We start from the raw sequence: 27,824 nt of genomic DNA on the forward strand, positions 1-27,824 counted from the left end.
TTAGTGAATGTCAGATGCCGTTCATTTGCAAATGTATGCTTTGCTTTCCCCGTGGTGCTGCAATTGAAAGGAAACTAAGATGTTCCTTTACTGACATCTTTATAAGAAGTGATAAAATGAAAAATAGGGTAAGGAAGGCTGAGTGTTTCAAGGGAAAAAATGTGAAAGAGTGTTATTTTTTTGTAGAATTAAATCACAGAAAAATACCCCTTTGTAATCAAAATGCCAGCACGGTGTGTTTGTGTCAAAAGAACACAATTCACAAGATCATGAGAAGGGAGCCTGTTTCCCCTGCAGGATACCTGCCTGGTCTTCACTGGTATTTGAGTTTGTGACTCTTGTCCTAGAAGGGCCGTCTCTTGGGGCAGCCATATTGACGTCCTGGCCAGAGTGGTTTTCCTAGTGTGCAGGGCTGTCTGATGTGCTGAAGAGCATTCGGCATCCCTGGCCTCTGCCCACGAGCCACCCCTCAGTCATGGTAATAGTTCCAAATTTCAGTGTTTCCACATATTCCCCAGGTAGAGGAACACTGCCTTCCAGGGCTTGCCCCCTGCAAGGGGCCAAGCGTGGGTGGCTGAGCCCTGGGGTAACCATGGGCAAGAGCGCATGGCCCCAAGCCCGTGAGTTTGGTGTGGGGAGCGCTCAAGGGCTGCCCAGGTGTGCAAGTCACCCAAGCGCCGCGCTCTCCCGGCCGAGCGCCGAGGTCCTTCATATCTGCCTCCTCCTGCAGCAGGGCTGCCAGGCTTTCTCAGGAGATCTGGCAGAACAAAGCCACATTGTTCATCACACCTTTCTGTTCAATTGTGCCGTGATCCCTTTGATCCAAGTGGGCTGGCAGGAACATGTGGCTCGTCTGCCAGTGTGGTATTAGGAGTGATCCGAAGCCGGACGGATGCCCAGCCTTTTAAGGCAGAGAGCTGTCTGCACAAAACAGCACCTCCTCAGCGGTGAGCTGACCCTTCGCTTCTTCCCAGCCTCCATGTTAGTGCTTATGTCTCTGTGTGTCGCTCTCTGTGCGTTAGTCTATAGGAGCTATGAGCTATAAGGAGATGGTCACCGTGGAAATGGATGGGTTGATTGAAGGCAGTGGTGACGTCACACTGCCATGGACACGCTCGTAAGGCTAAGGCACAATTTAGTCTCCTAGGACAGTTTCGGGCTCACACTAACCCACTGGGCCGACTAGGTCAGACTATAAAGGTCTCGACCAACCCCTGTGGGGTGGGGCGTAGCCAAGAGCATCTCCAAGGCCCTCAGGGTGGTGCCTGCATGGTGCTTCTCGGAACCCCCAAGCCACTGTTGGCCGAGGTGCCAGCTCAAGGGCAGAAGGAGTCTCCAGGTCCGGCCAGCCCTGAGCACAAATGGAAGGAAACAATGGGGCCTTATTTCAAGCCCAGCTAATAGAACCTTTAGTCCTTGGAAGGAGATAGGATTCTGGGCAGTTTCACACCAGATCTCAGAAGAGCCCACAAAACTACACAGAGACACTCTTTCCTCGCCTCTTTTACAAACAACATTCTGGAAGAATCTATGATCCCCTGAGAATGATGTGGGTCTTTGGCAAATAGTCGTGATTGACCTAGTACCTGACAGGTTGTAGAATAAGTGAGACTATATTAAAGAGGAGAACTGTAGGGGCGCCTGGGTGGCACAGTGGTTAAGCGTCTGCCTTCGGCTCAGGGCGTGATCCCGGCGTTCCGGGATCGAGCCCCACATCAGGCTCCTCTGCTATAAGCCTGCTTCTTCCTCTCCCACTCCCCCTGCTTGTGTTCCCTCTCTCGCTGGCTGTTTCTCTCTCTGTCGAATAAATAAATAAAATCTTTAAAAAAAAATAAAAAAAATAAAGAGGAGAACTGTAGGTACACTGGGATGTCTTTTATCTTAGGGGAATGCTTCTGTTTTCCCCAAAGGACAAGAGAATCAGAATAAAACATTGACAATGTATTATTTTAATTGAGAAGATTTGTCCACATCTTGTAGGCCACTGTCTCCAGAACAAGACAGACGTTTGCCTTGCCCGTCAAATTGTCAGTATTAAATTAGAAATCAAGAAGCATATCCTCAGTTGCTCAAAAAATTCAATATGGAGGTACTGTAGGAATTCATAAATTCATAAATACCCCAAGAGTGGCAAGTACCCAAAGGTTACACAAATTGAGGTATACCCACACAATGGAGAATATGATTCAGCAAGACAAAGTATGATTCAAGCTCCAGCAGAGATGAACATTGCAAATGTCATGCAGAGTGAAGGAAGCTGGGCAGAAAAGGTCACATGCTGTATGATTTCCATTTAGTGAAATGTCTGGAATAGGGCAGTCAGAGGCTGTAAGTACATTAGTGGTTGCCTTGGGCTGGGGGAACAAGGAGTGGGGAGTGACTTTTAATGAGTACAGTTTCTTTGCGGGACGATGAAAATGTTCTAAATTAGATCCTGGTGATGGTTGTACCACTGTGTGAAGATACCAAAACCCACAGAATGACACACTTTAAAAGATGAATTTTATGGTATGTGAATTGTGTCTCAAATAAAAGGCTAGATAAAGCAAATAGCAGAAAATGTTACCCATTATTGATTTTTGTGGAAGGAATAGGGCTGATCGTAGGACTGTTGTTTCAACTTTTCTGTGTTGGAAGATTTTCACAATGAATAGTTCAGGAGGGAAAAAAATAAAGGCAAGAGGTACCCACATTTGAGATGAATTTATTTGAGGTGAAAAAAAAAAAAAGACATGGGAGGAACTGGTTGACCCTCAGGCTGCTGAATGCTTTCTGTTTTCCTTGGGGTTAGTCTGATCCTGGTCTAGGAGTCTCCTGGTGGAGAGACACGTCTGTTGTCCCTTATGAAGGGCATTCAGGGTCTTACTTTCAGTCCATCAGGTTTGCACTCCCGGTTAAGTAAGTGCATGAGCGGACAGATTGGTGATAAGACCGTTCACATGAGAAATTAGGGCCGTGCAGCAGGAACAGGGTCTGAGGCGAGGCCACAGGGGTCTAAGTTCATCCTCTGCAAGATGGAAATAACCATTGTGCCTACCACAGAAAATTATTGCGGGGCATTCACATGGAAAGTGCTTGTCACAAATTCTGTCACACATTATTTAAGAAGTTGTGTACCAATGTTCGGTGGGAGGTAAAAAACGGTAGAGGGAGATGGGGAACTGGAGGAATTAGCCAAATGGTTTAGATCTTACATGAAAGGGGCATTTGTAGCTTCGGGTTACTTCTGGATTTCTAGCGCCCCAATATATGAAGGGACCTTTACTTCCACCTGGAACAGTCAGAATTCTTTTTCCCTTGGCCATCTCCTGAGGGTAAAGCTGCCTTGATTTCTCCCTGGTTTCTCTCCTTACCTGCCTCCCCCAGCCCACTTGAGGACAATGACTGAGGCCACCTGAAAGTCACAGGGCTTCTGGGCATTCTGGGTGCCAGTTCGCTTCTGTCTGCCCTCACAGCCCTGGGTTCGAAATGGGAAAAGCCTTATCTAAGGAGAGTACAGTTTCCTCCTTATATGGGGACAGGGTTATGAGTGGTTATTATCCTGTTCCAAGTTCTTCAGTGTTTTTGAAACTGTCTACTCTGTTATATACTATTTTAATTAGGAAAAAAGGTTAAAAAAAAACTTTTGAGTGCAGGATAACATTTTTAAAACAGCTTTATTGAAATATGAGTCACATACCATAAAGTTCACCTGTCTAAAGTATATATACTTCAGTGTTTTTTAATGTATTTATAGAGTTATACAACCATGACCATAATGTAATTTTATTTTTTTTTAATTTTTTAAGACTTGATTTGAGAGAGAGAGAGAGAGTGAACGGGGGAAGGTTAGAGGGAGAAGGAGAGAATCCTAAGCAGACCCTGCACTGAGCAGAGCCTGATATGAGGGCCCGATCCCACAACCCCAAGATCATGACCTAAGACTAAACCAAGAGTCGGACACCTAGCTGACTGAGCCACCCAGGCGCCCTGACTATAATTTAATTTTAGAACATTTCTGTCACCCTAGAGAGAAACTCTGGACCCATTGGAAGAAGGCCACATTCCTTCCTCACCCTCACCCCCCTCCAAGCCCTAGCCGACCACAAATTTACTTTCTGTCTCTCTAGACTTACCTATTGTGGACATTCCATCTAAATGGAATGCTATACTTTGTGGCCTTTTGTGTCTGGCTTCTTTCACTGAGCATAAGGTTTTCAGGGCTCCTCCATGTTTTAGCATGTGTCACTCCTTCATTCTTCTCATTGCTAAAGAACATTCCATTGCTTGGATATATTACATTTTGTTTATCCGTCCTCAGGAGATGGGTATTTGGGTTATTTCTATTTTCTGGCTGTTATGCATAATACTTCTACGAACAGTTATGTGTGACTGTTTATGTGGACGGCTTTTCAGGTCTCCCAGGCATTTAACTAGGATTGGCGTTACTAAGTCATGGGATCACTCTGTGTCAAACTGTTTCCCCAAGTGTCTGCCCATTTTACATTGGTACCAGCAAGGTCTGAAGGTTCCAATTTCTCGGCCCCCTTGCCAAACACCTGTCTTTTGAATGACAGTCACTCTGCTGGAAGCGAGGTAGCATCTTCTTGTGGTTTTGAATTGCAATTCCCTGATCGCTAATGGTGAGCAACTCTTCACACCCTCACTGTCCATGTGTAGATCAAAAAATATCCGTGCAGCACCTTTGCTCCTTTTAAAATTGTTTTTATCCTCTTTATCATCGAGCTATAGGAATTCTTTATATAGTCTAGATACAATTAATTCCCTTATTAGGTGGGTAATTTGCAAATATTTTCTCCCGGGGGGGGCATTGCTCTTTTCATGTTAGTGATGGTATATATTGAATCATGGAAACATTTCAGCTTAGATGAAGGCCAGCTTATCAGTCTTCTCTCATCACTTGTACTTTCTGGTGTCAAAATTACAAAATCATTGTCTGACCTTATGTCACCAAGATTTACTTCTAAGTTTTCTTTTAAGAGTTTTACCATTTTAGCTCTTATATTTAGGTCTATGGTCCACTTGGAGTTAATTTTTGTGTATGATACAAGGTGGGGTATAAATTCATTTTCTTGCGTGTGAATTTCCACTTGGCGTACTATCATTTATTGAAAAGACTATTCTTGTCTCTGCTGAATTGTCTTGGCCTCGATACCAATTTGGTGGGAAAACCCTGACAGATCTTTTCTCCAGTGGAATACAAGACATCCTACTTCTTTTTTCCTCTCAGAAACATGTTTCTGAACATTAACGCACACCCCCAGGACACATCACTATTGTCCAGGTATAAATTTAATATCAACTCTTTCTCTTGAAAATAGCATTTCCTGCCTCAGGAAACTAATTTTATTAATTTTTAAGATTGTGTTTGATCAAATACCTAGGAGGCCTATGGCAGGGTGACCTCAGAGAGAGAACAGAACATGATGTTTGCAAGGAGTACATTCAGTGTGCATTGTAGAGTTAACCTTAGTAAATATCTTTCTTCAAGTTTTGGGAATTGACCTATTTCCGAACCTGAGCAAGTTTTGTAAAGGGTGCTCGTTCCCTTTGAAGCACAGGGAAGTTATCCAGCACGCTTGGTGTGCCAGGATGTGGCCCGTCGGCTTGCGGAGACATCTGGATGAAGCATCCTGGTAGCTTGGCAGACACAGGCAGCGTCCACGCAGTGAGAAGCATCCCCACAGGGAGTTCTTTGAGCCTCATACTGGAAAAGAGTCAGTCCAAAGTCCAAGTTGAAGTTGGGTCGGCTGGGGGAGCCCAGAGCAAGAGAGAGGAAATGCAGCATGATGCCAGACAATTGAAAGACGCATGATCGCTCTTGCTACCAGGCTGCATCGTTGCCCCCAGAGCATATAGAGAGAGTGGCCCCGAGACCACTGAAGTGTTTTCCAAGCCCCCAGCTGGTTACTCTTCTGTCTTCAGCTTCCCAAATATCATGTTGTTAAAAGCACTTTAGAGGCTTGGCATATCTATACACTGGCAACTAAAGCTTATAATTGAGAGATTGTTATATGCTTCTTGGCGCACAAGTTTTGCTTGATAAATACTTTTCATTAAACTTATGTTTGGACTTGGTCAAAAATAATTGCAGTAATAGGTAATACTTGTTCAGTGTTTACTAGGGGAAAAGTGCTTTACTTGCATCATTCATTTAATCCTCAAACCATTAGGTAGATATTAGACTCATCTTACACACAGGGAAAAATGCTTGCAGAGATTAAGTAATTGCTGTAATCACCCAGGTGGTAAGTGACAGAGTGGGATTCAGACACAGGCCTGAGTCTGCCTGCTCCAGCCCCTCAGAATCAGCTGGCCCAAAGAGAAGTCTACCCGTGGTTTATATCCCCAAGATTGGCCGAGGGTATGTTGGAAGCCATGGCTTCCAAGTCAGCCCTGCCTCATAAGCACAATCCTGGTTCCCTTCGAGTCAGGCAACATCCTAATCGTATAGTAATAACTCTGAAGTTGAGAACAATCTTCAGAGAAATCGGGTCTCTCGTGGGGCTCATTGGCCATTCTGCCAGTGGCTCACATGTCTTTGAGCAGGACAATGGAAAGGCACTAGAAGCTTTTTTCAGGGAGGTCCATCTGTAGCTCTGTAGAGCGGCCCAGGGGCCTTGGGGATCATCCCGGGGAGGGACCTCTGCTGCCTTGGTCACTCACACCAGCTCGGTCAAAGACTTTGCTGGCTATCCGCTAGAGGGACAGCTGGTCCCCCAAGGGCACTGATGGCCAGGATGGGTGTCCCAGATGCCTTCAAAGTCTCTGATGGCTGTGTAAAGCCTCCAGAGTTACCTGTACTGGATAAGCGCAGGTGATAGAAGAGGAGAGTAGGTCATAACCTGAATTCAAGGCTGGAAGGGAGGTTCCCACTTGCCATGGCCGAAGGACAGTCACCGGGCTGGAGTGATAAAAGGAAAGCCAGATATTTGGGCCTGAATCACTTTGATAGATGTTCCAGACACGATCCAGACAAGAAATCTAAAAAGAAATCCAGAAAGATTGCTCCCTCATCTCATGACCATTTGATCCTTATCAACATCTTGCTTCTCTTTGGGAAATTTGCCCTGCCACCTTCTGGTTTGAGTCCTGCGTTCACCAGTCCCATCTGATTTATTATTACCGCTGCATTCCAGACCAGCCACGGCGGCTGTCTTTGTAGCCAGAGCCTGCCCGGCACAGTACGGGGTCAGAAATTTTCAGTTTGCGTTCTTGGGTTATTATATTTTTGAATGGAAGGTCTTCTCTTGAGAGGACTGGGATTAATATTTATTTCATGATACCAAACTAACGTTCAAAAGATCAGTGGAGCACTAGAATGGAATGGGGGCAGTGCTAATCCCCTAAGAGACAGTTATCTTTGCAGGAGAGAAATGAACTTGTGATGGGACAATTTCCCAGCAAACCTCCACTTCTCCATGATGTCTTTGTTCCCATAGTGATAATCTAAGCCCATCTCAGAGGACGTCTGTGGCGTATTTGGAATTGGGGTGACCAGTTAAGGGAGCCAAAGAAATGATTTCAGCGTCCTATGTGGGTGGCGGGCCAGGCAGATGAACCCAGAACATTCTGTGGTTTCCAGTACCAGGAAGAGTGGACGGTGGCCAGGCCAGCAGTGTGGTTAAGAAATGCCTTAAAAATGTGTGTGCAGTTTCATACTTTCTAGAAGATGGTCTTGAAGGACTTCTCCTTTTGTAGGATGGATTCTCCCTGCCTCGTCTCCAACTTTGGTTGGTTGTGTATGTTAGACCAAGACTAAGGATGACTTAGGGAAAACCGAAGCTCTGTTCTGTCCCTGTGCTGGTGGGCACTGGTGTGGGAGGTCCTCAGGGTATGTGCGCTGTGGACGGGATGGAGCAGGAAAATGGTCCTTTGACCTTAGCCTTGAAGCTGATATAGCAGACGCGGACGTAAATTTTCTGAATGAGAGGTGATTTGTCAGTCTCCTTCCAGCGGAGAACAAAACCAACAGATGGCTTTTACGTTGTGTTTCCACTCTTATTAACCCCAGACCCATTCATTTCTTAGAAATACTCATTTGCAGAAAACAAAGACAATTTGTAACAAAGGTCACGTGTGCTCTGCTGTGTGAAGTTCACTTTCACATACGTGCAATTTCCTGATCCCGTAAAAAACTCTAAGATACAGTAAAGGTCCTACAGTTAAATGCAGCCCCGGGGGACAGATAGGGGCCTTGTCAAAACAGAACAGTGGTTTCTTTGAAAAGTTAGTTCACGTATTTCAACACTCTGGGTGATGTATTTGGAAATCCTATGTGTGTGTGCGTGCATATCCCCCAGCTATTTTTTTCTTCCGTTGTTACACCCTTTCTAACAACAGCAGCCAGTATAACTTGAATGAATACTTAATTGAAGGTGTTTCTTCAATAAAGCACACGCTTCTAATTGACAGAACCCTCCCCCCCTTTCCACCATTTGCATCGCTTTGGCTGCTCTTTGAAAAGTAGCATTGTTGGCGAATAATGGCAGTTAGACCCTTACTCATTTGCTCTGTGAGTCAGCCCATTGAGATCTGGCAAAGGAAAGCACATTCTACAAACCGTGGTGGTTATCACCTTCTGAGGAATGCTTGGTAGTCCCCGAGGGCTGAAGGATAATTTTCTCAGGATCTCTTGGTCTGACTTGGCTGTCCAGAGAGGATTTTTTCCTAGGGAATGTCCTTGATTATCTTCTGGGATTCCTGTGTTTAGTGTTTTTTAACTTTTTTGAGGTTCTGGACCCCTTTGGAAAGTTGAGGAAAGCTATAAACCTTCTTGCAAGAAATACATACACACATACACATACCAAGTTTTGCACAGTTTGAAGGGTTAAAGACATCTGTGTTAGAGTCTTTTTAGTTTATGTTTTAATAGAAACTCCCTGGACTTTGAACAGTAGTTGGCAGACTTCTCCTGTAGCCCCTGGAAAGTATAATGCACAGACCTGACCGTGTGTCCGTCTCCCCTGCCTGCCTTCTGTTCCCTGAAGCAGAGGCGTCCTCCCCTCAGTGCTGGGAGAGGGGCGACCTACAGCCAGACTGCCCAGGTCAATGGATTCTTCTTGGTTGGAGCACGAGCCTGGGCAAGTGGCTCACCCTGTTGGTGCCTTGATTTCCTCATGTGTCAATGAGGATGTAGTCGCGTCTCGTCGTAAAGTGGGAGGTGTGTGTGTGTGCATATGTGGACACGTGTGTGGGTGTGTGTGGACATGCACGGGTGTGGGGGTGTCTGTGTGTATCGGGGGTTGCGGAGATTTCTGTCACCACGGCCAGTCAGGTGGGACCCGTCCATGCAGAAATGCAGCCCAGCCCTTCCCGGAGTCGAGTCACTTCTCAACACCTGCACATCATTCAACTTTTCTGGACGGACCTGATTGCTCTCTGAAAGAGAGCTTTCTACCCGTGTGTATTCTTTCTACCGTGTGTATTCTCATCAACAACATCCGGAGAGTCTTGAATCCTGATGACCTTGCTGGGTTTTATCAGCATGCTGGGTGGGAATGGCCAGTTCACACCTCTGACTACCGGGGAGGGGGAACAGCTTTTAAATTTTTGCTTGGCCACGGGAGCTGAAAATCACCTCATCCATCCCCCGTCTTTAACCTTGTGATGCCTGTTGCCACGTAGACCTTTTCAGTGTAGATTTAGCTAGATTTCTCAGTTCTGTCCCTTATGATTGCTGCTTTTTAGGTCTTGCTTTTACCACTCTAAGGTCATAATGACATCCCCCTGCATTTCCTTCTGACGGATTCAGAGTTTTATTTTCACACTTGTATATTTAATCTGTTCAGTTTGTTTTTGTGTATGGCACGACTTGGCGGAGAACGTAATTCGTTTGCTCCCATGGGGATCACCTGTTGTCCTCGTGCCATTTATTTAATGGTCTACCATTTCTGTGGGTCCAGATCCTGCTTGCGGGCACCAGTTGGCAGCCTCTGATGCAACTTTCAGGCAAGGCCTGTGGTCCAAAAGACCTGAGATCGAATCCCAGCCCCTTCACTTGCTGCTTGAACTTGGGCAAGTTGTCGACTTCTGAGGGTTTGCTTTCCTCATTTGGTGCCATGGGGACAGTAGTGGTATGTCGCTTACCAGGTGATTATAGATATAAAATGAGATAACGCACAGAAATCTTCCGCACAGGGCCTGGTGCACACGTGGTAAATGTTTTAAGAAATGTTAGCAGTCATCAGCGTCCTTCCCCTCCTCATTCATTCTTCGCTGTTCCAGCTGACCTGTCTTAGGCAGCAGAGGAGGGCAGGGCTGGTATGCGTTCATTCATTCGTGGAACTTTTTGAGGATGTGTTAACCTTCATCGTGCCACGTACGTTTTGCCGGGGAGGTGACCCCTGGGGAGGTACCACGTTTAAAGTGATGGCTGAGGCCTAGGCTTGGGCCCAGAGAGAAGGGGAATAAGTCTCAGAGTCTGTGAGCAGCAGGAAATGACAGGACTTGGTGATTTCTGAAATGGGATGGGGGACAGAGAGAGAGGGTCACTGGGTCTGCGAGCTTTTGAACTTGGGAGTGGGGGATTGGGGCGCCTCAAGGAGGCTGTTTGGAGTAGCGAGTCCTGTTTGGTGTGGGCTGAGGCCGGGGTAAGTGTGGGACGGCCGGGCTGGCCAGCCTCGGTAGAATGCCACAGCAGGGCTTGAATGAGAGCCTGGTCCTGGGGATGGAGCGTGGCGACCTTCGTCAGCACAGAAGTGACACGGAAGTGTGTGGAATTGCTTGAAAGATGAGGAACACGCCTTATTCTCTGCCCTTGACGTTGAATTCACAGACACTGACGGTCACACGATTTCTGCAGCCCGGGATCAGTCCTGAAACTCAAAGTACCTGCTGTGGTCTGAGCGTCTGTGTCCCACCCCCACCTGCACCCAAATTCACATGTTAGAATCCTCATCCTCAGGGTGACAGTGTCAGGAGGTGACGAGGTCATGAAGGTGGAGCCCTCATGCTTGGGATTAGTGCCCCTGTAACAAGCCCCACAGAGCTCCCTCGCCCCTTCTGCCATGGGAGGCTAAAACAGGATGATTGCCTCTGTGACCTGGGAGAGGACCCTCCCCCGACCCCGCTGGCACCCTCCCCTCCCACTTGCAGCCTCCCGAACTGTGAGCAACAAGTGTGCGTTGTCGACAAGCCCCCCAGGTTGTGAGATTTTGCTGTGGCAACCCCAACGGACTAAGACAAGCGGCCTCTTGCTTGTGAGTCGTATCCGTACGTGTAACGCAGCAAAATGACTTCAGCCCAAAGGCAGAGCCTGGGAATTTATGCCATCCCCTTCGTGCCACGCGGGAGGCTGGGCATCTTGCTCGTCGGCCGCCTCGGCCCCACATCGGCTTGTTTCCTCCTCTGTGCTTGCCGCCCGCCTGCCTTCCTGGCCCTGCTCTTGTCGACAGCCCTTTTTCAAGACGCTGGCTTTTGTCTTGTTTTTAAATCAAACGGAATGACGTCATTTTTTACCTCCTGTCCGGAGATCCAGAGCCTCTCCCACGCCTCCCGAGGCCATCAGAAGGGAGGGCTTGTCATGGTCGGTTGACTAGCTGTGAACATTAAGTCAACACCCAAATGACAGCCAGCTCCCACGTTGGGTTACTTCCTTGGTTGAGGGGCTGTGGTGTCCTGCCACCGGGGTGGGGGGGGGACGACTTACAGACCTGTGCGCAGGAGCTGGTGCACAGAGCTGCCTGGGGCTTGGCCTGACTGCCTCCCCGACCCCCACGCACAGCCCGAGAGCCGGACCCACCCTAGAGGACTGGAAGCATGGATTCAAAGCGCTCCTGGTGCTGATTTCACCCTTGTTCTGGGGTCTCACTTAGATTTCACGTTGCATCCCCAAGAGGGTGACTTTGCTGGGCTAAGCATTCAGCAAGAAATGTGTTTTCTTAATTATTCTGAGAAAGCTTTTCTTCTTTCTTTCTTTCTTTCTTTCTTTCTTTCTTTCTTTCTTTCTCAAACTTGGCAAATATTTCTGTGCATGACCTCGTATTTTATTTTTCCTGTGTGAAGCTGCTTATCAAGGCCGTCTCAGGCAAGTTTCAAGAATATACCGTTGCAAGAGTCCTTGCGAGATAGTAAAAGTGAATTATAGAAGCAGTTCATAGGGTCTGAGAAATGCAGGTCATCCAGGTGACGTCTGGTGACACCAATAAAAACAGACCTTGACTAGTTAATGCCACGGTGACTAATGAACTAATTATTAGCACTATGACTTCGTCAGCCTGTGACCCTTGAATGCTGTTCATGCAAACTCCTTTTTTTCCCGCGGCTTTGTTAAGGTATTATGGACAAATAAAATTGTGATGGAGGGTACAGCAGGATGATTTGATATACGTATGCATTATAAAGGCATTCCACTCAAGTTAATTAGCACATCCATCACCTTGCATATTTACTTTCTTTTCTTTCTTCTTCATTTTTTTTTTCTATTTTGGTGAGAGCATTTAGATGTCACTCTGTTAGCAAATTTCAATTAAACGATGCAGTGTTATCGATGATAGTCACCATGTTATACAACAGATCCTAAAATAAGACCAGCATCTGTCATCTGAGTTGGCCCGTAATCTTGGTCATTCCCACATTATTAGATCAGGGCCATACCTTCCTATTTCACATCTTATATTTTTAAAAAGTTAACTGGAGTCTCATTTACACGTAGAAAACATCTAAGTGCACTGCTCAGCACATATTTTAGACTGAGCACCCGGCCTGACCACAGCCCAGATCCAGCAACAAGACAGTACCAGCCTCTGGGAAGACTGTTCCCTGCAGGATCACCAGACCCGACTTTTTCAATCACTCAGTAAATTATTCTACCAAGAACCTCTTTGCCACCGCCACCCGAGTCGGGCCCTGGAGTTTGTCCGCCAAGCCGATGCCCCTCCCTGGGCCCCGTCTCAGTCACGGCCCCTCTCCTCCCACACGTAACCACTGTCTGGACGTCTGCACTGACAGCTCCCGTGTGTCTCCTGGCTGGTGTACTTGTAATTTTTGAATGAGTCAAGATGAAAAGAACAGCGGCGTGTGTGTTTCCTGGCTTGCTGAACTTGGCCCTGTGCACACGGAATGCCCGTTGCTGCCGGTTCCGCTTTTATTGAGATTCCCTGAGCAGAAACAGCAGCAAGCCTCCCTTTCCCTTGCTTGGAGGAAATCTGGGGGCCTCTGGGGTGCCTGGTGAGGCTCGCAGGTTCCCACAGACCCAGAAGCTCAGTTCCCTAGCCCCCGGCCTCCTGAGTCATCTCCCCGTCTCCTTTCCCAGGTGTTCTTTGCAATTCCCTGGGGATTTGAAGAGAAGTTTTTAGCCTCCCGCTCTTCAGACCTAGCACCGTGTAACTTTTACAAGCCCTGTCGGAAACTGACTCTGCCCTCAAAGGCTGCGCCTGTGAGCTTTTTGAGAGCATTTTATAAGGATGGGGAACTTCGAGATGCCGATGCTGTGAATGACGTGGGTCTGCATTGGACACGACATTGTCTTCCCGCTTCCCTCCGAGGCATCTTAGTTTCCCCAGACGGGGATCCCAACTCTGTCTCATGTGGGACCCCCTCCCCCCAACGAAATGACCGTGATGTCACCTCTGTGTCTCCACGTGCCACTGGTTGAGCTGTCCCGTGTTTGAAATACAGAGTCAGAGACACTTCTTTGACTCCCAGCATTCCACCCTGGGACTTCTCTACCACGCGTTCTCGCTATTTGAACCAGATGACCTGTACAACTTTCCAGACTGGTTACCTGTAGTGAAACTATGTCCTAAACAGGGAGTCTGGTCCCACAGCGTGTGGGGAAGCTCTGGTGTCATCTAGCACCCAAGGACGGTGAGCTCCTGTGGCCACTGTCCTTGTCCGTTGCTCATGTGAGCAAGGGGGACTCAGGGCACTTCTGTTTGTATCTGGGTGATGCTCTCTGGGTGTAGGACGTAGTCCGTTCAAGCTGCTGTAACAAAATACCCCCTACTGGGTCGCTTAACCAGCAGACATTTTTTTTCTCAGTTTTTCAAGCTGGAAGTCCAAGGTCAAGATGCTCTCGGGGTGGATTTCTGGTGAAGCCACACTTCCTGACTTGTACATGGCCATCTTCTCACTGGGTCCTCATGTGTGCTCTCTGTGCATGTATGGGGAGAGAGGTCTCTGGGGTCTCTTCCTCTTTGTATAAGGACACCAGTCATATCGGGTTCGATCCCCATCCTTATGGCCTCACTTGAATGGAATTACATCTTTAAGGAACCTATCTCTGAATATAGTCACGGGGGTCAGGGCTTCAGCATGTGAATTTGGGGGGACACAACACAGTCCTCCATGCCGGGCACAAGGAAAATGTGTGTGGTCCCTCTGACCAGCCACCCATCATTTCACCTTCTTCCTGGCACCGGCTGCAGGCACGATTTAGCAGTCTTCCCACGTGGCCCTATCTGCGGGCTCTCGAACAAGTTCAAGTTCAAACAGAATTGTTGAGAGAGACTGTGACTCAAGGCACATCCTTTGGCCACGAGAAGGGCTGGGAATGTGCTCTTCTTTCGGGGAGCCCCTGGATTCACTCACAGACCCCTTTGGAGAAATCTGGCCCCAAGGAAGCCTTAGCTGTCTCTTTCCCAACATGGAGGAGATACTTCTAGACAAAACACCTCACCTGTCCTCTCAGCCTCACCTCCCCCCCAAAAAACCCCAACTTTCCAGAGGGAGAGCACTCTCACCTACCAGTCAAGGGGACACATTAATGGTGAGAGAAGAAGACAGAGGGATCTTAAAGCTGTTGAAATGACTATCAAAGTCCCTTTTTAAATGATTGGCCAAAATAAACACTAAGCAATGCAGTTGATGAGAAAGCATGAATGTGTTAAAGCTTTCAAACTCCGTTTGCTTCCATCGCTATGGGAGTGTGGGCATCGGCCTCCTAGCGCCAGCTTACAGGAAGGCTGTTCCATGTCACGGGCCCGGGACCATGTCCACACACTCAGGCTCACCGTGGGCCTACGCAGAAACCCACACACACATACGCACACACACACAGAGGTGCAGACATTGAGTACGCTTATTAGCTGGTCATGCTTCTGGAGCGGCAAATGCTAGAAGGTGAGTCTGTGCCCCTCGCACGCTCAGGGAGCACATGCACATGCTCAGAGGTCTTTTGAAGGGGAACTCAAAGGCTTCTGACTCGTGCTACACTCCTAGGTGCTGCCGGCAAACGCTCCCGTGCAAGGAGCTAACCGTGGTCCCGGGTGCCCAGAAAAGTTTGCCGAATGAATAGAAGTGAGAATGGGGGTGTGGCCGTGGGAGGGGGTGTTCTGAAATGACAGGTGACCCACAGCAGGAGGCAGCAGGGGGTTCGGTGTGCAAGCCCCAGCTTCAGGCTCCACTGCCCGTGCTGCTGAGAAGCTGGACGTGTGCTCGGGTCCTCGGGGCAGTTGTGCTGTAGAGAACCCGGCGCCCACCCTGCAGGCCCTGGGCTTGATGTACAACATCTCTGCTCCTGGTGCCACCTGCCTCCCTGTTTTTTTGCTGGGATGTTGTTCTCAGAGCTGTGTTTCCCTCTAGGCCTGGGTGGCTCTTGTTCGGCTTGGGATCCTGTACCTGGCATGATGCCGTCACGTACAGGCAGTCAGGAAACGCTTGAAGTATTTGTCCAAGTACGAGATCTTCAGGAATGTCTGGACAGACCCCCTCCTCTGATCTCCTGAGGCGAACCTGCTGGGGGCCCTTTCCGGTTGGTGTCCAGGCCTGTTCTAGAAGCCCCTGAACCTCTATGGGCTCCTCTGAGGAGAGGCATCTTGCTTATTTGAGGAACGTTAAGTCTGTTCCCTGGAGACCCCCTCCCACGTGATGGGCCCCCGGGACACGAGTGCCATCTTGCCCGGAGGGTGGGAAATCTGCAGGACATCTCTGTGCGCTTGGCTCACGTTGGTCGTGGTCTGCTGAATATCAAGTTATTTCTCTTCCCTCCCCTGTCCCAGCATGTTTGGGTTTTCAAAGAATGCAGTAAGTGTTGGGATGGATTTTTTTGCTTTGAACTTGTAAATTCCAGGGAGAGTTGACTCCTACTCTTACATCTTACTTAACTCATCAGAATTTTGCAGGAGCCATGGCTCCAGCCCTGGGACCCTCCAGTCCTTTCTGGGAACCTGGCTGTGTGATTCCCTCACCAGGGGTGGTGGCATCTCTTCCCCCAACCCTGGGTCCTAGAGGCACTGAGGAAACCTACAGCGAGGGCAGCGGATTTTTCAGCACTTGTGGTTTTCCTTGACTCTGACCATAATCAAGAACCCCCATTTCAAAGCAGCAGGTCGTGTGACATTTGGACTGGCTTGTCAAGTTTGCCTGTGACACAAAGGCTGCTGGGCAGAGTAGCAGAAAGCTATAATGCAGGGGGAAGTCTGGGAAGCTTCCTTGGGATGTGTCGGCACATTCATGGCCTGTCTTGGGGACGCCCCACCTCCCGACCTCCCCACCGCCCTCCCAGCCCCAACACAGCTATTCTCTGTTCCAGGGAGTGTGTCTGCACCGAGGAACACACCGGCATGGGCATTCTTCCCCCTCCCTTGTGCCTTCGATGTTATGTCTAAGAAGGCTTTGACTACCCCAAGGTCAAAAGGACGGACTTCTGTGTTTTCTTCTAGGCGTTTTATAGTTTTAGATCTTACATCTAGCTTTATGATCCATTTGGAGTTGATTTTTGTGTACCATAGAAAGAAGGGGGTCTGACATCAATCTTTTGCATGTGGCTCTCTGGTTCTTCCAGCACCATTGGTTGAAAAGACTCTTCTTTTCCCCACACTGGTTGGTCTTGGCACCCTGGCTGAAACTCAGTTGACTGTAAATACGCAGGTTTATTTCTGGACTCCCAGTTCTGTCTCAGTGTCTGTCTTTATGCAAGTACTACGTTGTTTTGGCTACTCTAACTTTGTATTAAGTTGCAAAACCGGGAATGTTGAACCCTTCAGTGATCAGACTTGGCAGGTGTTATTCTTACTTTGTCCGCTTACTACTTCCTTTAGCCTCGAGGAAGTTGCTGAGGTTTTCAGGCTCGGTAAATAGGTGTTAGGTACCGGCAGTTTCTGCAGTACTCCCGTTGAAGGAGAGAGCCGGTGCCCCTCTTTGAGCCACGGCCCCCATCCTCTGTTCATGGTGCGGGAATAAAGACCTCGGCTAACTCCTCTTCCTTCCATCGTAACTGACCCCAAGGGATCCAGAAAATGAGAAGCAGGGAAACTGGTGGTGGAATTGCCAAGGCAAGGGTATGTCTGGAAGGGCTTATCCACCTGTGCTCCTGGGAGATGGGGCACTGAGCTGGGGCAGAGAGCCACAGACAGGGCCAGACCTGGAAGGCAGTGCTCCTCCGTCCCAAGCCGGGAGACCATGCCGCTCAGGCCACTTCTCCTGCCAGCCTTCCAGAGCCTTACCACTAATGTTCTGTCCCAGTTTGTGGGAAGCTGTGCCTGACCTTCAGCACATGCTAGGTTCTGTCCACTCTGTGCAGGACCAGGAGGAAGTCTGTAACTTCCAGGGAAGGTGATGGCTCCGTGGACTGCTCACCTTGGAGAGAACGCAGAAGTAAAATTGCAGAGGAGGGTAGACCTGAGTTAATCAAATAATTTATTTTTTTAAAGATTTATTTATTATTTTATAGAAAGAGTGGAGGGGAAGAGGGAGAGAGAGAAACTCGAGCAGACTTCCCACTGAGTGTGGAGCCTGATGCGGGGCTCGATACTACAACCCTGAGATCGTGACCCGAGCCAAAACCAAGAGCCAGACGCTCAACCGACAGAGTCACCCAGGTGTCCTCAAATAATTTAGGTAATACAGAGTTAGGAAATGTATGTAATAGTTAAATGTAGACAGTTAAATGTAGAATTTCCTTATTGCAACAGATAAGGATTCCATTGTGTCTGATAATAGGACATATTTTTTAGAATATGGTCCATTGTCATTGAAGGATTCTGCATTTGTGAATTTGCCTACTCGCTAAAATTTATTTGTAACTCCAAAATCAATATTTATCGTGCTTCTGTGGTCATTCGCAGATGTGTGCGGAGAAGCAAACTATTCGAGTTACCAAAGAGGCACGTTTGCAGCTGAGGTTGAACAAGGGGACCCTCTGCCTTCTCATTTCAACTCTCAGACTGTAAAACAGTGTCCTTTTCATGGTCGTCTGGTGCCATATTTCTCACATTTTTGTGTTTTTTGCTGGCGATTTTGCTTTTGACAATGGCTTCCAAGAGTAGTGCGTAAGTGCTGTCTTGTGTTCTAAGGCACAGGAAGGCTGCAGTGTGTCTTACAGTGAAACATATAAGATAAGCTTCATTTAGGAATGAGTTATAGGTGTGTTGGCCATGAATTCAAAGTTAATGAATCAACAATACATATTAAATACGGTGTCTTTGAATAGGAACACACGTAAAACAAGGTCACGTCTTGGCCAGTTGACAAAGATATTGTGACCAGAGGCTCACAGGACCCTAATCCTGCATGTCCCCTAGGAGCGATGTATTTGAGAATTTCGTGTTCACGCGACTTTTTAGAATCTAACTCCCAGAGATCATGAGAATCAACTGTAGTTCTTCATCATTTGTCGCATCCTAGATCTGAGCCATTTGCTCCTCAATGCTATTCACAAATTCAGATCATACCTCCAACCACTTAGGGAAGTTTACAAGAGCATGAGGTCATGTCCACAAGGCAGAATGCGCAACTCTGTCTCAACCACTGCGATTGCCAAGTGAAGAGACGGAAGCTGCTTTCTTGTCATGGACAGCACGGTGTCCCAGTGATAACCGCGATGGTGTTAGTACTTTGAACAGTTGGTAGGAGAAACGCGACCATTTCCTCAGAGGCAGAGTCCAAGAAGGTATGAGTAATGGCCAACGAGGCCAACAGCTGCAAACTGTTTACACGTGACAATTTGCTGGATAAATCAGAGTTTATACAGTTGTGTGTTGTTTACTCCTTAATCTGGAAAGGATATGCTCAACTCTGAGTTTAAGAATTATGTGCATACACCATGCAGTTTTCTACTGAAAAAGAAAATAATTAAACCTCCTCACCCAGTTTCCTCTCCAAAATTGCAATCCCACCAAGGAAAAGAGAAGAAAGGAGAAGGGGGAATGTCCACACGGAGTTGCCATGGCTGGGAAGAGGGGTTAGGAAACTCTGGCTTCTCTGAATGACTCCGATAGACTTCTCCAGGCATCAGAAAAAAATCTTTACAGCTCTTCATTTCTACCGTCAGCATTTCGGATTTTTTTTTTTAAAGATTTATTTATTTATTTTAGAGCGAGAGTGAGGGAGCACGTGCGGGAGGGGCAGAGGGAGAGGGAGAGAGAATGTCAAGCAGACTCCACGCTAAGCTCGGAGTCTGACACGGGGCTCAATCTCACAACCCCAAGATCACAACCTGAACCGAAACCAGGAGTCAGATGCTCGACCAACTGTGCCATCCTGGAGGTAACCGCTAATATTATTGCACATGTCCCTTGAATCTTTTTTTTTATCTTTAGTTTAAAACCATTTGGACTTAAACACCTGAAAGCTTTATTTTATCCCACCCACATCTCTGCATAAGCACACATTAAGATTTATGAAAATCTTCGAAACCCCCAGAGATGACTCGTTGGTCACCAGAGCTTTGGTGAGGGAGGCTCAGGGTTTGTCTGGAGGAGCACTGGTGTTGGAGAAAGAGAGTCCTGTACTTGTACCAGGGTCCGGGCTTGGTCAGCCATATAACTGGTTACTGGGCCTCCAATTTCCTGTCTGTAAAATGGGGCCAGTAACCATACCCACCAAATAAGGGATGGTCACGCGTTCCGAGTAGTGCTTGTCCCTAGAGAGGACCCTAATAAATGCCAGTTGCCTTTCTGCTTCCCTTTTTGTTCCAAGGAGCTCTGCAAACATGTGGAATTGATGTTTTTAACATTTCAAACATAAATTCTATTTTTTTTCCCTTTTGGTGAAGAATGGTAAATCATGGAAGGCCAAAGGCATGGAAAACACCACTCTAGGGTCTTGCTGTCTGTGTAGGGAATATCAGTGCCATAGGAAGGTCCCTCTGGTGCCACAGCTTCCGCCTCCCCTCCCCTCTGACCGCTCCTCCGTCCTTTCCAGGGAACAGGGAGTAGTGGGGGGGCTTTGTTTCTCGCTGAAGCTCGTGGCTCAATTACCGTTTATTGGCTACAGCTCTCACTTTTACCACAACCTGGGATTTTCTCCAGACTCTGTTTTGTGAGTTCTAAGCTTGTCCACACTGTGGGTCCTAAAGCCCCAGGGCTCCTGCCCTCCGTATCAGGGGCCATCTTCCCTCATACGCTTTGCCTTGCTCGCTGCTCTGACCAGGCTGCGCATGATTGGAATACATCATACAAAGCACCAGACCTTCGTCCACCTTCGTGTGAACGTTTCTCATAAATAAACAGCTCCTCTGCTTTCTCGTTAAAAAAAAAAAATCATCTGTGCCTTGGAAAAAATTAAAGTGCAATTATTGGAAGGCTCTTCGCTTAGCTGTTTCCCCAGTGTTGCGCGTTACCTAATTACAGTGGAAAGTCGAGCCTGCCAGCTCGGGGTGCTGAGTGCGCCCGAGGCCAGGGAACGTGTCCGTGTGGCATCGAAGTCTACTGGGTCAGCAGCCGCTCTTGAGGTCTCAAGCTCAGCACAGCTGGCTTCAGATGCCTCCTTTCCCCGTTCAGCAGATGGCTTCTCCGGGGGCGTGCATATCTGATCGTTCCGGTGCATTCACTGACCCAGGAGGCGGCGGCCTCGGGCCGGGAGAGCGCGGCTGGGTGTGCATGTGAGTGTGTGCGTGCGTTGTTGCACGCACATACCATCGGCGCTATGTAGAAGCATTCCACCTACTCACTGCTGGGCTCGGTGCGGCAGCCCACAAAGCAGTTTTAAACAAAACCAGAATAATGACCTTGAAGGCACCGAGAAGCCCGATCATGTCCTTTCTGGTTGTCATTTTTCTCCTTTCCGTCGTCTGCGTTGCTGGATTATGATGTCCACATGCAAAAAAAAAAAATGCATCTTGAGGCCAACTAACATTTCATTTTTTTCCCCCTTTTTTCTTTTCTTTCTTTTTTTTTTCTCCTTAATTCTTCAACCTTGGCCTAGCCCGTTGCATGTTTCCAAATAAAAACAGACAGGCGCTGTGGTGCCGGCTCGGTGTGCCGACTGTGAGCTGAGCCCCAGAACAGCATCTCCCTGCAGAGCAGAGCCGGGGCGAGGGAGCGCTGCCTCTCGGGGCTCCTGGGGGCCATCAGGAGGAAGGAGGGAGGGCCCTGTGTGTGGCCAAGGCCCACCTCTGTTTGAGTTTGGTGTCAACAAGGAGGATAGGTTTCGCTTTTGGGGAGCAGGGAAAGAGGTTCATTTTATTTATTTATTTATTTATTTATTTATTTATTTATTTTTAATTTTTTTAAAAATATTTTTTTATTATATTATGTTAGTCACCATACAGTACATCCCTGGTTTTTGATGTAAAGTTCCATGATTCATTAGTTGCGTATAACACCCAGTGCACCATGCAATACGTGCCCTCCTTACTACCCATCACCAGTCTATCCCATTCCCCCACACCCTCCCCTCCGAAGCCCTCAGTTTGTTTCTCAGAGTCCATAGTCTCTCATGCTTCACTCTCCCCTCTGATTACCCCCCCTTTTAACCTAGGAGAAGAAAGGGAGAAAGAGGTTCATTTTAAATTAATTCCCCCTGTCCATTCTCCTCCGCCTTCTGCCAACTCCTTCCCTCCCCAGTTCCTGTGCCTGCAAGGCCGGTGTCCACTCCTGAGACACCTGGGGCCTCTGAACAGGGAGCAGGGTACAGCTTAGGGGGGCCCTGGCATCGTGGGTGGAAAATGGGCGCCTCTCACGCCAGTGGCCACAGTCCCTCCTGGGGCACAGCGCTGGTGGGGCGAGTCTGGCTAGGAAAGCCTCCATCTACCTGGTCATCAGGTACCACTGGGCAGCACCTGCCTGGCCACAGGGCCAGTGGAGCCACAGCCCGCCCCACGGCCCTTGTGAACTCTCACAGCAAGAGGAGCCTTGAGCTGCCTCCGGTGTGTGACCCACCAGCCGCCCTGGGTCACCACCCACTCGTGTGTCTCATGGTGTATGAAGGGGTCAGAAGCTGTGGTCAGCGGGAGTGCAGATGCTTCCAGTCCTCACCCAAGTTCCGTCCCAAGCCCTGGGAGGGGCTGGGGTCCGTGGACTCCCCTGTCGATGAGATAAGGCCTGGGGGCACCTGGGTAGTGACAGATGCCTGTCCTGGGTGCAGAGATAGCAGAAGCTAACGGGAAATGTGGAGAGCTGCCGTAGGGAGTGGCAGGTGCACACATGTGGCCAGTGCGTTCCTTGGGTGTGGCTGGCCAAGGCCTTCCTGTTGTTCATGCACACCTTTCTGCCAGGGATAACCTTTCTCCCCTAGAAAACACCCCTCCATCCTCCAGAGACTGGGAGCCTCCTGTCCCTTGCTCACACCCTTCCCCTACATCTTCCTCCCGCCCGGGTGCCTGGTTTTGAGTCTTGTCTCAGTGGCCAAGGGACCGCAGTCAGGTGTGTGTGGAGACGAGCAAGTTGGTCCGTGGGGCACATCCTCACTGATGACTCCCAGGCCCTCCCTCTTCCAGGGTTCTCTCTCTCTGTCCCCCGGGTCCCAGTCTCATTCTCTCTGGACGGTTCCTAACACATTTTTCTGAGTATCGTGCACAGCCTTCCCTGGCCTGCTTTCTGTGAGCCTAGCTGCTCCCCTGCTCCCACTCTGAGGGCATTGGCCCTAGCAGGGCTAGGACTGGGAGGAGGGAAAGAAGGTGCCGGGGTGTGGAAGTTAAGGACGCACCCCCTCCTTCTCTGGGTGTGCAAGTGCAGGGTCAGCTCTGGAGAGGGAGACCCTCCTTCAGCTTTCCGTGCTGGGTGCCTTGCCTTGCTGGCCTCACCTCGTCCCAGCCCTGGATGTGGAAGTTGGAGAGCATCCCGCCACTACACGCCAGTCCAGCTTACCTTTTCCCTCTGAGCCTTGGTCTCCCTCTGTTACTGCCACCCTGGGTAGTTAGGATTCAATTAGATAACGCGTGTAAATGCAGCACATTGCTTGACACCTATTAAATGCTTGGGAGATCTGCATGGTCGTTATTACTATCACTAATGATTTGTCAGTGAATCCAAAAGCAGCATTCACCAGCCCAGCCCCCACAGGAGCTCTGGAATGACGGCTCCAGCCCCGTGGCCACATCATTGTTCCAGTCTGCCCCTCCTCTCTCCATCATGTGTGATGTTGACCATATGGACTTGCCCGGCGAGGTCAGGGCCTCCCACGTTCTGAAGAGGATGTGTTTTGTGTCTCTGCTGCAGGAATTGCTTACTTAGGAGGTGTGTGCAGTGCTAAGAGGAAATGTGTGCTTGCCGAAGACAATGGTCTCAATTTGGCCTTTACCATCGCTCATGAGCTGGGCCACAAGTAAGTACCAGACTCTGTATTGTTCTGCCTTTTCCAATTCCTTTCTGCAGATATATATATATGTGTGTGTATATATATATATATGTATATATATATATATATGTGTGTGTGTGTGTATATATATATATATATATATATACACACACACACACATATATATATATCTGAAATAGTGCTGCTCTTTGCCTTTGCTTCTTCAAGCCTGGGTCCCAGCCCTTCAGGGAGCCCAGAGACATTACTGACCAGATGGTCTCTGAGACTGAAATGTTAATTTCGTGTTCCTGTCTATTCTTAGTGCACACACTATAGAGGGAAGAGGTTTGTCTCAGACTGTCCTCTTCAGTTGCATTTCCTTTCCTGGACCAGAATGGTCTTTGATTCACTCTATCTTTCAAATAATGGAATTTATCTTCATACTGTTGGCTTTCTATTTCCTTGAAAGCCAGTTTCAAACAAAGTCCAACTGTCTGAAGGCAGAATGTCAGTGTCTGAGTTTTAAAGAATTATCAGCTGCTGCCTTTGTGCGTGGAAATTCTTCCCTGGAGAAGGGGAGAGCCATAGACCCTCAGAGCCCAAGGATGTTGTGGAAAGGATCTGAGGCAACCTCCCAGTTTTTCAGAGGAGGAAGCAGCAGGTCAGAGGGGTTGAGTGGCTGGCCCAAGATTGAGATCACCTGCAGGAAGTCTCAGGTGGCAGAAAGCCAGCCGACTCTAAAACTGTGGCCTGAGGGTTTACCATTTCTTGGGCGGTAGGTGTCTGTTTTGTATTTCTCTGAAGGAAAAAATTGTGGTATGACTGCATGAGAACTTAAAAAATAAATACGTAAATCGAGGAGGTCAGAGCATGCAGAACAATAGGAAAATTTCTATTGGGTTGGAGAGAACAAAATTAAATGGAAATCTAGTTCTTGGCGAAAAAACGTAGAGCGTTTCCTAATGACCTATGGAGTACGATGCCTGAGACCCTAAATGTGAACTCAGCCTTCTGCAAAAGTAAAGTCGGTCTATAAGGAAACGTACAAAAGCAATTTCCTCTAGGGTTAGCCGTATCTGTAGCTTTATATATATATTTTTGCCTTGTTTTGTTTATCTGGTCCCATTCTCATTTTTTTCACTCCCACAGATGGGTTTGGTAGTTAGCTTTTCTGTGCCTTCTGAGTATCATGGTGTGAGTACAGCGAGTGGTAATAATCCCATGTGTATTTCCTGGGATTAAGGCAGAAATAACATGTCATTGGCTAAAAGAAGCAAAATGAGCGGTCGTCTCTAAGTATGCAGTTCTTTTATCTCGGCAGTATTTTTTAAATACTGGCGACAGCCCTTTGCCCATCCTTTTTTTTTTTTTTTTTTTTTTGCCTATGCTGCTAGGAAATAATTTTTAAAAATTAATTGTAATCAAATATGTATTCATATTTCTGATTTGTTAAACACACACACACACACACAGCTGGAGCCGAGGGTGATTGCTGAGAGAAAAGCATAAATCAGTATGGCTTTGGCAAACATCCTGTCTTCTCGTCCTTTGGCCAAATGACCCACCCAGCCCATCCTGGTTCCTCAGAATCAAGGACCTCATGGTCTTGAGAATGCAGTAGTCAAAACATTTTCTGACACGTGGGTTGTCGTGGACTTTTGAATACATCTATTTATATGAACTGCAAGATTCCATGCAGCATTCAGTGCCAGGGCCCACGCTGGAGTGCTTTTTGCACCCGTGTATGAGCACACACGTGCTGCCCAGAGGCCTTTCTCCTCGGACGTGAAGAACACAGAGGCCATTTTCTCCCCGATGACCTGTGTGATAGCCGGGGCCCCTGGCATCTGAGCGCAGGAGGTCTGCAGAGATGAATGGTGAGATTCAGTCCGACTCCACTAGCCTTTAGCTACAGTCTGCTTCAGTTTCTTGGAGGGCCCTTTATAGCTTGCTGTTGCACTCTAATTACCCACAAAAACAAACACCTAATTGTTAATCGAAGCCAATAAATTCTGTGAGCATTTGGCCTTGCCCCTAGTTGGGCGATTATAGTTTTCCCAGGGAAGTCTGTTGTCTCTGATTATTTGTGAGCAATGGGAAGCAGGTCCCCCAGGGATGGAGCCACAGTCTCTCCATCTGCAGACCCTTCTGGTCAGCCGGCTCAGAGCTGCAGACAAGGCAGTGTGGAGGCTTAAGAGGGATCAGCCTGTACTCTGAGCAAAGCCCCTGGCCAGGCTGCCTCACAGAGCTGAAGCCTGGAGGCTGTTGCAGACTTTGGAATAGAGTGGAGTCATTTAACTCCTCGTTCCTTAAGGTCATGTGCACTGAGAGAGGACGGGATGGCGTTCTCAGTGGACCTGAGCCACTGGTCTATGCTCTTCAAGAAAATTTCTCAGTGAGGGGCGCCTGGGTAGCGCAGTCGTTAAGCGTCTGCCTTCGGCTCAGGGCATGATCCCGGCATTCCGGGATCCAGTCCCACATCAGGCTCCTCCGCTGGGAGCCTGCTTCTTCCTCTTCCACTCCCCTGCTGTGGTCCTTCTCTCGCTGGCTGTCTCTCTCTCTGTCAAATAAATAAATAAAATCTTTAAAAAAAAAGAAAAAAATTCTCAGTGAAAGCTTCGGAGAATGAAAAAGAGTTCTCTTCTAGGTACCCCTAGAAAGTCTCCAGAGGGCTCACCCACTGGTCCCTAACCATTTAATACTGATAAAGTGAAACTTTCCTCTGAAGTTTGGGTGTGTGCCTTTGCCCCTGGGCACACGTAAGTATGGCCTTTCTGTTGCTTACCCAGTATATCTCCTGTAAGGATCAGTGCGAGCAGTTACCCCAGCTCTGAATTTTAGGAGAAAAATTCACTTTCCACATGAGGTGCACGTTGCATTTATCAGACAATGAGAGTCGTACACGTTAACCTGATTTTCTCCCTGCTTTGGCTGTCAGAAAACACAAAACGAATGTCAGGCTCATTTTCAGCAACTAACTCATCCAGATCCTAGAATTCTGTTTTTCCTCTCTCTTTCTGTGTCTCTTTGTACGAACGATCATATTTTACATATTGTAGTTCAGAAATACTTTCTTTGGTACTGTAAACTGTCTCCAATCCAATCTGCAATCATGGGGGTTCTAAATTATGGATTAAATGAAAAATTCTTGCCAGGGCAATATCATTAATTCTGCTTAGGACAGGAAGGAATAATGTACTAATGATGTTTAAGTCAAATCAGATCTCATTTACTGAACACCTGCTGTGTTAGACGCCGTGCAATCATTATGCTATTGAGCATTTCTGTGGGGTAGGTATTATTTAGCTCTTATTTAATAGATTAGGAAACTAGTATTACTTTGTAAGAATTTCTAGTCTCGAAATGATTTGGGATCACTTCTACGATAACATAGCCATAGATCAGGACTATTAAAGACCCCTGTTCTAAGAGAGGTGTAATTAGGAGAAAACTTGCTCTATATCCAAAAAAACCAAGGTGCCTTCAGATTGCCGCAAGGCAGAAAGGACTGTCTGTGGTGTGCTAGCTGCAGAAGAAAGCCGATGTGTCAGCAAGAGGGACTTCCCTCGGGAACTCAAGTATCTCAGCTGCGATCGACAGCTTTCTGATTACCTGAGAAAGAAGGAGGGTGGAAAAGACCGCAGCTTTGGATGGGTCTGAAGGATTCGCCGTTCCTGGTGGGAGGCAAGGGGGAGAACCTGGACGGGGCTGTTCTATGTTTCTGCTGGGAGGATGAGTTGGCTCCACACAGAAGCTGTGATGACAGTTACTTTGAGGTGGTTTTTTAAACAATTTATTTGAGAAAGAGAGGGGGAGGAGAGGCAGAGGGAGAGAAAGTCTTCAGCGGGCTCCTTGCTGAGCACAGAGCCTGACGTGGGGCTCGATCTCACCACCCCGAGATCATGACTCAAGCTGAAACCAAGAGTCGGACGCTTCACTGACTGAGCCACCCAGACGTCCCAACTTCGAGGTTTTCTGATGAGCCTTCATGACCTTAGTTGCCTGCTTGCCGGTGAAAGACGGCCTGGTGCATTTGGGAAGGCAGCTGTCTCCCTGTCTGGCCACGATGGCTTGAGAAACCCAACTGAAAAGCAGGGACTACTTCATCCTGCAGTGACCAGAAGAGTGGAGGAGCTCCCGAGCGCGAGAAGATGGCCATGACGAACCTCTCTTCCTCCAGAGAGCTGCAGCCGACAGCTGTTAGTGGTTATAATTGAACTGATGAAGTTGGGGGGCCGTTCCTGGAGAGACACAGCCCAGCTGGACCAGCGCTGCCCAGGTGTTTTCCCTCAAGAAACCAGGACAGGGTGCCTGGTGGTAGACCTCAGTGTCCAAGATGTTTATCAATATTTGGTTTTAAAGAGAAAGAGGGACAGCGAGAAGCAAGCATTTGTTTCTCTTGGGCAAGCACACGCTTTTGCGGC

General features: G+C 48.1%; 1 protein-coding gene across 1 annotated transcript in view; it reads left to right on the forward strand.

Annotated features, from left to right (window-relative positions):
• The window catches only part of ADAMTS17 (ADAM metallopeptidase with thrombospondin type 1 motif 17), a 351,717-nt gene that overhangs the window by 121,894 nt on the left and 201,999 nt on the right, over positions 1-27,824 (forward strand). The window contains exon 10 of the mRNA XM_057303716.1: positions 23,322-23,427. Within this exon, the coding sequence (XP_057159699.1) occupies positions 23,322-23,427 (106 nt within the window). The remainder of the gene's footprint in view (positions 1-23,321; positions 23,428-27,824) is intronic.

The sequence above is a fragment of the Ursus arctos genome, unplaced genomic scaffold (assembly GCF_023065955.2).
Source record: "Ursus arctos isolate Adak ecotype North America unplaced genomic scaffold, UrsArc2.0 scaffold_28, whole genome shotgun sequence".
Taxonomy (NCBI): Eukaryota; Metazoa; Chordata; class Mammalia; order Carnivora; family Ursidae; genus Ursus; species Ursus arctos.